The sequence below is a fragment of the Cololabis saira genome, chromosome 21, assembly GCF_033807715.1.
Source record: "Cololabis saira isolate AMF1-May2022 chromosome 21, fColSai1.1, whole genome shotgun sequence".
In the NCBI taxonomy this organism is placed as follows: Eukaryota; Metazoa; Chordata; class Actinopteri; order Beloniformes; family Belonidae; genus Cololabis; species Cololabis saira.
Genome location: NC_084607.1, coordinates 30,035,221 through 30,048,405, shown reverse-complemented (window position 1 = coordinate 30,048,405; position 13,185 = coordinate 30,035,221). Strand labels below are relative to the sequence as shown.

Here is a 13,185-nt window from a genome sequence, read left to right as displayed (position 1 = left end):
CACGAACACGACTCTGCCAGGGTAACTCAAGCGGTCCTCTCTGTTTTTCTCTGCAGCTGTCGCACAAGCAACAGGAAGAGTCTGATCCTGACGACCACGTCCCCCACGCTGCCCCGCCCTCACTCCCCTCTGCCCCTCCCCGGACACCTTGGTATGCACAGCACTGACCTCCATTCACTTTCATCACGTACATACAGCATATTAAACTTGTTCTGGGGAGAGATGCTCCGCAGAGAAACGCAACTATCTGGTGCTTCGCAGTGGTTTGTATTTTACAATGAAACTCCTGTCCTGGCTTTAAAAATACTGGGCTGTAAATCACAGACAACAAAAACTGGAATAGTCCGTAGATCATTTTTGTCCTCAGAAAAGCAACATGCTTCCAATTATAATTCATGTATCTTTGTTTTTTTATGGGATACAATCAAATCCAGAAAGTCAGGAAAGATAAGAGTGGAAAGTTTGGCTAGAGATAACTCAAATAGCAATAAACGTTTGGCCCAGTCGTAGCCCAGATCAGCAGTTTTTCCTGGCCCACATTTGGCTCTAAATCAGGGTCAGTGTGGTTGCTCCAATTCAGCCACTTATCCACCTGAAATGACCCAAATTTGCTTCATTCATTTGGGCTTTTTGGCCACATCTGGCCCATACAAGACAAGCCGTGACCCAAATTAGAGTCGCGTGTGACCATTCCTGTAACTGAGCTGTAAATGCCAAAGGTAGTCGAGATTTGGCCCAACTAATAAAAAAAACTAAAGTGGAAGAAGACTGGCGTCTCTATCAAAGGACACTTACAAACCTTTGCAGTTAAAGCACTGGATCATGTTTGTTTTCTCTATACCACAATGACATGTTTTGGTTTTACAGGCGATTAGGATCAAGGCACTTTCTTTGCTCCTCCATCAGGTTGCCAAGCAACAACCAGCCATTTATTTTCCCTTGTTTCCAATCTTTATGGGGAGTTAAGCAAATTATCTGCTGGCAGTAGCTTCATATCTATCACGCAAATGTATACTTGTATAAACAGTTTCATAATCGTTTTTACAGGAAAGCAAATGAAAGTAAAAAAAACTGATAATGTGCTACTGCATAATGTAGATTCAGAAGTTGTTTCCATGGTTAGTCTCTATATTTGATCAGGTTTTGATGGTGATCAGCAGGACCTACAATCCTCATACACAGAGCCTGGTGTCACCAACTCTCTGAACACAACAATTAAGGAATATGTGTTCGTTTTATTCTCTAATGTGTACAAAAACACTATTGTCTCCTGCAGAAGGCAGCACAGATAAGAATGATAGGGCACGTTTTCTATTATTGTCAAATTTGGTAGCAACTTCTGCCGGTTCTGCAGGTACCGCTCTAAAATGGTAGCAATCCACAAACTCAGACACAATCAGCACATAGCAATCAATGATCAGAGTCAGATTTGAGTTGGGGGAACAAGCAGACCTGTTGATAATCAGGAGCCTGTAAGGTTAAAAGCTTTACTTTGGTAAATAAACTCCATGAGTGGCATAAGATGCATCACTTCAGTTTAACTACATTTACATATGATTGTTTTTTAGAGTTCAGGATGAGAAAAATACCTAAAAACCAGCTATATCTGGAGCCGATGGTCCAAGCTGGAGTAAGTTAATTAATAAACAGTTAATATGCCAGAAAAGGAAGGGACGTGATTAAATTCGATTACATTTGTGATGCACCAGAGTCTCTTTGGCTGGTTCCTCACTGGCAGTGTTGGTGAAAATGGGTTTATTCTGTCCCAACCACACAAGCTGTGGTGTGTCCATGATTTAAACTAATAAAGAAATCAAAAGAAGACCAAATATGAAGAACTGCGAAATGTTTTGGTGCAGCAGAGGTTGCGTGACTCCTATTAGTAAGATTTCAGGCCGTCTCTCCTGCAGTCGCTTCAGAATAACAGCAGTTTGTAGCAGCTCGTAATATCTTGTGGCATTAGAAATCAGTTCACACGACTGGAGAATCACTCCCGTCCTTTATTTGCTTTCTTCTCCCACAAGTTCTGCATAACACCTCAGTGACCCGTTAAGACTCTTTAAAATTGTATTTAATGGTAGGTAATTGCCCAACTGACAATAAACTGTCTGAGTAAAGATGAGTAAATCACGGTGCTGTATTTAAGATCATCCCCTGAAAAGGAAATCTTTTGCTTATAAAACAGGGCCAGGCACACAGATGTGTCCATGACTGTCAAGAGCTAAATTACTACTGACCTTATTAATGAAAGCAGACAGTATTTTTCTTTTTTTTTAAATGGGATAACACCGTTTGCCATCACAGTAATCTGCTCCTTGGGCTCTTAAAATCAATAACAGGCTCTTAAGGTGTGAAATTGCTATGTTTAAATCACTTTAACACCATTTGATCCTCAAAGACGTTTGCAGTAACAGAATCGGTGTGATTCACAACATTTAAAAACAACATTTATTACTATGCCATAGCACTAGGGCTGGGGATCGATTCAAATGTCAAGAATCGATTCGATTCCGATTCTTAAGATTCAGAATCGATTATTAAGATTTGATTCGATCCGATTCGATTCGGATATTGATTTGGGTTAGTGTTATTAAAACTGTTTTTTGAGCTGTTGCATGAATAATATGACTGTAGTTATGCAAAATATTACTACTAGTATTATATTGAGATTAAACAACAAGTATTGGCAGCTAATGATGCTGTAAGGACCAATCAGCTCCCAGAATGCTGATAGAACTGCTTTCAGAAACATCGTGTGGGTCAGAATTACCAAACAGATCCAGGGAGGAAACAGAGACGGATGAAATCGGTTTTATTTTTTCCCACAGTCCGTTTTTATTTGTTCCATTTTCGGTCTATTTTGGTTTTTGATTTTTGAGCATTTGGTTTCTAGCATTTTTTTGCAAATGTAACCCCAAGACAGTATATAAAGTAATGAAATATAGACAATTTATGCAATTATAACCACTTTAATGTTTTCATACCTTTAAACATAAAGGTAAAAAAGCAAAAACATGGCACCAGTTATTCTCCAACAAAACATTCCTTTTTTGGGGATAAACAAAAAAAGAACCAAAAGTTGTAATGTAATGATGAAAAAAAAAATACACAAATAAATAAAAGAAAAAAAAACAAAAAAAACCCCCAAAAATTAAAAAAAATCGATCTTTAGACATATAAATCGATTTTTAGGAATTAATATGAGAATCGATTTAGAATTGGGAAATCGATTTTTTCAACACAGGCCTACATAGCACTATGACGTTCTCCTTCACTTTGTCCGTCCTGTGTGTTTGATGGTTGGTGTTTGTCTCACTGTCCCACCAGGAAGCAGCCCCCTGGACAGCCCGCGAAACTTCTCCCCCAGCAACCCAGCGCACTTCTCCTTCGCCTCCTCCAGAAGGTCACTGCAATACTACAACACAACATGCTTGTGTTTGTGTCAGAGATGTTAAAACAAACAAAAAAAAGCGGCAGGTAACAGTGGAGTCAGCTTGGCGGAGACTCCAGAGGGAGAGGGAGCAGATCAGATCAGAGGACAGGAGACGTGAGTCTGTTGCTGCGAGAGGTTTCACACATGCCGGGGAGCAGGTGCCGCTAACAGGCTGACTCATGTGTGACTGGACCTTGCCATTACGTTCACAGCGTGCCGTGTTTACTCACACCCCTCACTCCAAGTGTTGATACTGATATGTGTTTTCTTCAGAATTTGTATTAGTTCATTGTTTCTGCATTTGGAGAGAGCTAAAGTAATGTGGACATGTTAGTACCCCCTCTTTTAACCCTGGGATTTTGTGTAAAACATCCAAAATCATCTATAGGACTGTCTCAGAAAATTAGAATATTGTGATAAAGTTCTTTATTTTCTGTAATGCAATTAAAAAAACAGAGAGATAGGATATTTGAGTTTTCTTAAGCTGTAAGCCATGATCAGCAATACTAAAATAATAAAAGGCCTGCAATATTTCAGTTGATTGGTAATGAATCCAGAATGTATGACATTTTTGTTTTTGTAATTGCATTACAGAAAATCACAATATTCAAATTTTCTAAGACAGTCCTGTGTATATCATCCATATTAAGCATACCGCCTTAAGTAAGTTTGTTCACCATGACATTTCATATTTTACAAAACTGAAACCAAAATGAGAAAATACCCCCATGATCTGTTATCTTATAGATTCACGTTTAGCAGAAAAAAAATTTAAGCTCTCTTTAACTGTATGACTCATTAGTACCTGATATCATTGGGAAGGTTTTTTTGGCAACTGTTCTTGAGTTTATTGAGGTTGTTGAGAGTTTACACCTCTCTTAAGGTGCCACCACAGCATTTCATTATGGTTGAAGACTGATATTTAAGTAGGTCCTCATTTATTTTTCACCCTGTCTTATGTAGATTTGCTGTTCCTCAGATCTTTGTCCTGTTACTTGACCTGATATCAACTGAGATTTAGCCAACTGACGGATGTCCCAACATTTGCCTTCTGAAAACTCTTATATGGAGAAGTTTGATTCAATTACTCCAAGGCCCAGTTCAAAACAACCCCAAACCATCACCCTTCCACCACTGTGCTTTATAGTTGCTATGGAGTGTTTCCTCTGAAATGATATGTTTGGTTTTTGCCAAACGTGGTGCGGGGCATTAAAGCAACACCCCTCTGACCTCATCTGTCCAGGGGACATTGTTCCAGGAGTCTTGCAATTTGTCAAGATGCAGTTTCGCAAACCTCAGTTTTATTTGTTCTTTTAGACTGAAATGTTTTTACCTCACAACCTTTCCAAGGAAACTGTGCTTAGTTTTAACATGCTCAGTGAGTGTTGTATAGTCTGAGATGTTGCTCATTGGGTTTTTCTTTATTTCCCTGAGCACTGCAAAGTTTGACCTTGGGGTAAATCAGCTTGAAAGTTTACTCCTGATAAGATTGGCAGCTGTCTTGATGTTTTCCAGTTATTAATCATTTTTTCTCACTAGTGTTGCGTCTTTCCCTCTTGGCATTGTGTGAACACACTCCCACTCCAGACCAGCAGGATGCCAAAATATGTGCTTTTAAAGAGGTCTGCACATCTGCTGATGATCCATTATTCAAGGGCCAATGATTGGCAGCACCTGGCTGCAACTTACCCTTCCAAAGAGGGCAAATTACCATGTGTGGTCAATTCTGTAAACATCGTTACAGGGAAAAATCAGGACAAAAGTTACAAAAGAAAATCATTTTTGGCAAATTTTTTTCATTAAATAAATAGTAAATAGCACAGTGAAAAAAGTTGCAAGATATTGTTTTATTCTGAGGTTGTATTTGCTAAAATGTCTAAATGCCCAAAAGGTTGCCACACGTTTGCCAAGTTTTACATGATTTGGCCTTCCTGATACAATCCTTTCTGGAGTTTGTGACCGGCAACATGCGAGCACATAGAGGCTGGGTAGCTAAGACTACAAGGTTTTTTTTATGTTTTCACACAAAATAACAGGATTAAAACATAGGGGGAAAATTTTTTACAGGACTGTACATTATAATAAAGTATAGCACCGGGCTGTATTAGTTTCCATCCACATATTCAGGTTTTGAGGGAAAAACTCCCATGATATTCCAGTCATAATGTTACAGTCATCTTTTTTTTTGTTTTAAATAGTGATGTCCAGATCAGATCACAGGTATCAGAAAATTGGGGCCAATTAGCAATTGCAGATTTAGTCAGGTTTGTCAGTTTGTTTCTATATTTATTGAGTTTTAAAACCCTTCAAGAGACCTTTTTTTTCACAAAAGCCACTAGCGACACATCTAGTAATTCTTTTTCAGATGTCATTGAAGACTTTTGTAGACTCTAACTTGAAGGCTCGTATCATACTCTCTTCTCAGCGAGCAGCCCGTGCTGCCGTGGGCCTCGCCCCTGCACCAAAGCAGCACACGCTCTCGGCTGCAGTCACAGCAGGAGACGTTCACCGCTCCACATACACACTGCAAATGTGTCTGGTTGATCTTGCACTGGCCCAGTGCCATTGAATGATGAATTAAAAATATTGAATAAGTAAAATGAATATTTCATATTTTGGCACTGGCCTATAGAATCAACTAAAGAAAGTTTATTTGTAGTTCTAAACATTTTTAGTGTATTTTATTCCCTTTTTATCTCTCCCATGACTTTATTCCTCTCCCCTACTGCTTCCATTATAGTTATATACAAATTATAAAGCCAATAGCTGCTCTCCTTACCGTGGAGTTGGCAACACTGGCTGATGTAAATGCAAACTATGCATTTCAGAAAGGACAGAGCAGCTTCTTTTTTATTTTCATTTTGTGGCTTGCCAAAGTATCGGATCTGCACTTGATATCTGCTGATACCCAAAATCAGATGAGTCTGACTCGGACTTGGGAGCGACCGGGACATCCGTAGTTGTAAACGTTAGTGTACGTCTGTGATGTGAGTTTAGACACTGGACTTTTTCTGATTCATGATGACACCAACCTCGTGCAGAAAGTCATGTCTGAAACGAACTGACTGGCAGAGAGCTGTGACCTCAGTAATGTCCAACACCTTGGTAATGAGCCTGAATGACTATGATGCAGGTCTTGTCAGCAAACATTAATGGATGACTTTCCTAAACCTAAATCAAATAGAAGAGTGCAAATCCATGCATCAAAATGAAAATGTTCCTGCAGCATATGATAAGATTATTGTATATAATCCATCAACAGATTATTGCAATTACATTTGGTTTTAATGCTTGCCTAGCCATGTTATTTTCCCTGTGCATTGCATCACTTCATGAAATTAGACAGCTTTGAATTAGGTCATGCACTCTGCAATATGACTTGATATAATATTGTTAAAGAATGATTATCGCTGCTGCAGCATTGTCTATTCTATAGTTGCGCACCTGCCACTGTTCAACTGAGGCACACACGTGCTTGTCTCGTGATGAGGCAAAGTTATAAGTAAGGTGTGTCACGAATGTGGTGGATAGGACCCAGATGCAGGAGACCAGGAGGCACAAGTTCCAAAAATAGTGATTTATTTACAAAAATAAACCAAAAGCGCTGCTGAGCAGGATCTACCAGAAGAGCTAATCAGTAAAGAAGACAAAGACCTGACAGGACACAAGTTGGGTGGAAACAGTACAGACAGGGGAAAGACAAGACAAGACAAGGGTTGACGAGACACAGGTGCAGACAATCAGGGCAGATGGGAACCAGGGAAGTCGAGACAGAACATAAACAGAAAGACACGGGTTTCAAAATAAAACAGGAACTGAAAGAAAGACACAGATTTCAAAATAAAACAGGAACTAAATAACCAAACCGTGACAAAGGTGTATACACCTGGAACTGAAAAATGTCCATGTAGTAAATTGTTGAGCTTTCGCTTCAGTCATGTTCATCAGTTCAGCTGGAATATTTGAAATACCTTTTACAAAACTGCACATATTGACATAGAATTGGGTTTTAAAGGATATCACGTTTGTGTTTTCCACAGGACGGATGGGAGGCGATGGTCTTTAGCATCTTTGCCATCTTCTGGATATGGCACTAACACTCCCAGCTCAACAGTAAGTTACTCTGCAACATTCAATTCAATTCAATTCGATTTTTTTTATATAGCGTCTAATACAACAGAGTTGTCTCTAGACGCTTTCCAGAGACCCATACCCAGAACATGACCCCCGAGCAGTTATTACATAAACAATGGCAGGTAAAAACTCCCCTAGTGGGAGAAAAACCTTAAGCCAAACGGTGGCAAGGAAAAACTCCCCTTTAGGAGGGAAGAAACCTTGAGCAGGACCAGGCTCATAAGGGGGGACCCTCCTGCCGAGGGCCAGACTGGTGGGTCAGGGACGGCAACAGCACAGCAGGCAGGTGGAAGCAGCAACGGGATGACCAGGGGTGGGGACCGCAGGCCAGCACGCAGCTCCCGAAGCTCCGGCCCAATCAGCAAGTCCCAACATAGTGTTTTTAATTTTCCAAAGGGAGATATTACTACCCAAGGGGATAGTTTTATACTTAAAATAAATATATTATGAAAAAATATGTTTTCTTGTGTTTGAGAACTGAAAATATAACTCTTAAAATACATTGCTTTGATCAGAGTTGTAAAAAAATGTTGTTCTTTCACCAAATAATAACCTGACTTTTCAAAGAGATCCAGGAAAAGACTGTCACAGTACAATAACTTTTCCAAAGCTTGATGTAACAAACATCCGTCTATATGATGGAAAGGAAGTGAACAAAGCTGAACAAACACACAAACATCCAAGTCATGTGAAAGTTGTGGCACTTTTTGGGAAAACAGTGCAAAAAACATTCAATTTGACCAAGACATGCAGACAAAACATTCTTAGCAATATTAATGTTGTTGCTAATGAAGCTTGAGACACATGAAACAGACAAAGTGAATGAGCCTCCGACGCTGCACCCGTCCAATCAGGTCTCAGTGTTTTCATGAGTGTGTCGCCTGTGATTGATCGGCCAAGTAAAAGGTCAAGGTCTCACTGATGGAGGCAAATGGAGCAGAGATAAAAAAGACGGGAAGATGAATACGTTTGTGTGAAGGAGTAACTCAAAAGTGTGGCCCTGAGGCTCGGAGGACATCATTAACGTTTCAGTTTTGGTTCAGCATCATGCTGTCCGGGCCCACGAGGACTCTGTTGACTGTAGTTCACAAGAAACTGTATGTTAATGATATGCAGTAGCTCTCAGAACCTCATCTACACACACGCCGCAGTCTTTGGATGTATTTGGACGAGTCTGGCTGCCATTCATGTGGTGGCATTTCTTGTTTTTCCTCCCTTCACACCAAAAATATTGTTTTCTTTCCTCGTCTGCCAACTCTTCCCTCTGACTGCTTCCGTCTGCTTCCTCTTCCTCCCGCCTCCTCTTCTCTCCCCCCCGTCTCGGCCCAGTCTTCCAGCTCCTCTCAGGAAAGACTGCACCAGCTGCCCTCCCAGCCCACCATGGATGAGCTGCACTTCTTATCCAAGCACTTTGGCAGCAGCGAGAGCATCACGGACGACGATGGGGGCCGCAGCTCCCCCCACATGCGCCCACGCTCCCGCAGTCTCAGGTCAGCACCAGAAGCAACCCAAGAGATTAAACAGCAGTAGAGGCTGCCAAACGGCGCTCTCCTCTCTTTAAAAGCACCGTCAAAGCAGATTTACAGGCCTGCACTCGTTTTGCTTTCATACAAACTCCCCTTGAGGTTTCCTTAAAAAAAAAAACATTTTACTCCTCAGATTAGAAAAAATACATGCATTTCATTACACAAATGGATTATATGAATTTAGCAAGCATAGGGAACGTAACATTTTATTAATTATAGAACTTTTTTGACACATGATACCATGTTTAACAAATGCTGCCAGTTTACCTCACTTCACTAGCTGAAGCCTCTGAGTTAAAGAAGATCAGCAGATATCAGTCTACAGAGTACGGAAGAGTATTAGGGCCAGGCAGGAGAAAAATAATAATAATATTTTAGAAGAAGACTTTTTTTTCATTGTGCACTTCGAGAAAAAAAGTCGAAATGTCGAGATTAATGTTGAAGTACAATTTCGAGAAAATAGTCGAAATGTTGAGAAAAAAGTCGAAATGTTGAGAGAAAAGTCGAAATTTCGAGATTAATGTTGAAGTACAATTTCGAGAAAAAAGTCGAAATGTTGAGAAAAAAGGCTACATTTTTACATTAATCTCGACATTTCGACTTTTTTCTCGAAGTGCACAATAAAAAAAATCTTCCCCTCTAAAAATATTTTTTTCTACTCCATGGCCCTAATTCTCTTCCGTAGCAGAGTGAGGCAGCGGACAAAGTCATCAGTTAAACCCTGCATGTTTAATCCTTTTCAAGAGGTTTTAGTTTGTCTTGTTTTTTTCTTCACTTTTTTTATCATCTTTGAATTTTACATGGGTTGAGACTGGAAACAACTGTCTGTCTTTTCAGAAGTTCATCCCTATAACCTTGTTTCTGTGCACTGGGGACTCATGTTAATCTTGTTTACACACTAAATTTAAATGTATTAGCATATATGATACTGTTAGACTGTTATTTTCATCTTATAACGAGCTATATTGGTCCAGTGCTTGGAAAGAAACACAGCCTTGTCGTTTGCCAGATATTTAAAGCGACACCAAGGAACTTTTTCAGTTTTTAGCTCTGATCCCCCTATAGGCTTGGAGGTTAAGTTTCTGAATCGAAACTGTGAGAGATTTACTCTTGTTCACTCACTTGCTTGATCCCCCTTTCATTTTCTCTTCCTCTCTTCTTCCCTCATTACTCCCTCGGGTCTCCCTTAGTCACCGCTGCTATGACGTGAGCTGGCGTCATCTTATAGCCGTCACTGACCGCCGTTGCCCATGTGTGACCTACTGTAGGGCTGTAAAGTGACTTTGGGTGGCATTTGTCATCAGAAGGGAAGGGAGGTCGCAAAAGTTAGACGATGCTTCCTGGAAATAATCAAATATAAGTTCAAATGAAACTTGTACTTCAGTATTCCTTTGTTGATATAAACTTTCCTAACAAGGGTTTAGTAAGTTGCCACACAGCCCTTTGGATGGAAATAAAAACGGTAAATGTTAATAAGCGGCAGCCACAGTCCCCCCTGCTTATGTAAACTCCTACTAAACCAGTTCTAAACCAATGAGCGTGGTTTTTAATCCTGCCAAATTAGACATTTAATCCATCTAAATCCCATATGTGGGAGGAAACATTTGATGTTAAACTAATGGCTGTAAGAATCCTTGTCTTAAAGTTACCACCATGAGCCGATATTAGCTGCTATAAGCTGCTTTAATGCTTTATTCCATATACTAATGTACATTAAAGGGAGTGTAAATAATTTTTTTAATGATGCCACATCTGACTTTTCAGGGTTATAAATCACATATACTACCTTTAATTATGACTAATTACTTCTTCCCTTTTGGAAAGGAGGGTGGTTATTTCTTTCAGTACTTTTATAGCTTCACTTTTAATAATAAGTCTGTTTCTTTGAGTAATTCTGTTAAGGCCTCTTTCTCTTGTTATTGTTTCATTTTTCAACTCCAATCTTCAGCACAGTTCTCAGACTTTCCTTATTTTCACCCACCCGTTTGGCTTTTTAACTGTCAGTTCAAGTTTAGGTGCAAAAAATAAATAAAAACCATATTTTGGTGCGTATTCTGCTTCTCTCATCAGCCCGGGACGCTCCTCCTCCTGCTATGATAATGAGATTGTCATGATGAACCATGTGTACAAGGAGCGTTTTCCAAAGGTAATGCACATGCACCAAACACATAAATTAGCTGCATATGAGCATCACATCACCACACCAGTGGTTCTGTCAGATATCACTACATCAGAAGTTCCAAAATGAATTTAATTTATGATTCACAAGTGCAGAAATGTGTGTGTAAGCATGTGTCTTATCACACATCACATAAAAGGGAGGCATGGTGGCTGTGTAATCAGAAGAAGAATATTATATGATGCTGTTAATCACTTTTATAAGTGAGATTAGTACTGCTTTGAATAGTTAAGATTCATTATTTGTCATTGAACCAAAGAAATTTCCATTTCTAAATAAAGTATCTTCCTCTCCTTCCATGCTGAGGTTGGTATCAAGGGGAAATGAGCTGAAAGCTCCAGCGGTGATAAAAATCATCATTACTACTTTTCATTTTACGCTTTCTTTCTCTGTCCTCCACCAGGCCACCGCGCAGATGGAGGAGAGACTGGCCGAGTTCATCCTGGGCTTCTCCCCGGAGAACGTCCTCCCGCTGGCTGACGGCGTCCTCAGCTTCATCCACCACCAGATAGCGGAGCTGTGCAGAGACTGCCTGGACAAGTCCCGCGACGGCCTCATCACCTCCGTTTACTTCTACGAGCTGCAGGAGAACCTGGAGAAGCTGCTTCAGGACGTGAGTCGATACGTATATCAAATCAAATCAAATCAAACTTTATTTATATAGCACTTTTCCTACAAATAATGAAACACAAAGTGCTTAACAGAAAAAAAAAACCAAGAAAAAACAAATAAACATAAAACTTATTAATGCCCCCCCCCCCTCCCCGCAGACAAAAGCACACTACAATTCACCTAAATTCCTAAATTACACACACAGACACGCACGCAGACACATGGTGTAGACATGGCTAGGCACAGAGGATCCAGGTGACGAAACGGTAACAGGGAGCTGTCCACGCCAGGAGGTCTCATAGCCCGCAGCTACAAGGGGGGGGGCCCACAGAGACCATCCCGGCCCGGACGGAAAGAGGAGTCCACACCACAGCGGTGAAGCCGTGGTGCAGAGCTCCACAACCATCCAGGCCAGAACGACCCCCAGGACGACCCCCTGCAGGCCAGAGTCACTCCCAGCATGGATGCTCCCCATGAGGAAACACTGGAGATAAAAACTACAAGAAAACAGGATAAAATACATTAAAGGAGTTTATAAAAAACATAAAACATACAAACATAAAATCCTAAAAGTATGTCTAGAAAGTAAGACATTAAAAACTAAAATAATAAAACAGTAAAATGTATAAAATAGACCATAAATAACAACTGAAATATTTAGATAAAACATTGAGATTAAACAAAAATAAAATACGATAAGAAAGGATAAACTAAATATAAAACAGAGCAGTAAGATTCAATAAAAATAAGGGTGAGCATAAGAAATATACACCTCCCTACTAGGGCTGGGTGATATGGACCAAAAGTCATATCTCGATATTTTCTAGCTGAATGGCGATACTCGATATATATCGATATTTTTTCTGTGCCATAATTGGGGTTTCCCCCAAAGCATTATAGCATAGCATCTCTGTTAGCTTCATTTTTTTCTGAGGCAAACCCTTAAAAAACAGTCAGTTTTAATACAAAGCCTCGTGCCAAATGTCACACAGGTTCCTTTATTAACAGAGGTCTGCACAATATCAAAATGTATAAAACAAATGAAATAAAAATAAACTGCCTGCATATATAGAATAAAAATGCTTCTTGAATAAAAAAAAAAAATCCCTTTCCTGCATAACAATTAAATTAAATACACTGTGCAATTAATACAATGTAGACAGTAACAGGCAGACTTTTCCACTGAGGTTGACAGTTGTGCAAATAACAAAACATTTGTGCAAATCTCAAATAAAACATTCAAGTCAATTTGTCACAAAATAAGCTATATCAAAATCATATATATTTTTTTTTTTTTTTAA

The 13,185-nt window shown here is 39.7% G+C and overlaps 1 protein-coding gene across 3 annotated transcripts in view; it reads left to right on the top strand.

Moving 5' to 3' along the window:
* The window catches only part of LOC133422403 (microtubule-associated serine/threonine-protein kinase 1-like), a 61,175-nt gene that overhangs the window by 28,098 nt on the left and 19,892 nt on the right, over positions 1–13,185 (top strand). For all 3 annotated transcript variants that reach the window (XM_061712378.1, XM_061712377.1, XM_061712379.1), the window contains 6 exons: positions 57–151; positions 3,328–3,403; positions 7,474–7,546; positions 8,897–9,057; positions 11,164–11,239; positions 11,676–11,885. In XM_061712378.1, the coding sequence (XP_061568362.1) occupies positions 57–151; positions 3,328–3,403; positions 7,474–7,546; positions 8,897–9,057; positions 11,164–11,239; positions 11,676–11,885 (691 nt within the window). The remainder of the gene's footprint in view (positions 1–56; positions 152–3,327; positions 3,404–7,473; positions 7,547–8,896; positions 9,058–11,163; positions 11,240–11,675; positions 11,886–13,185) is intronic.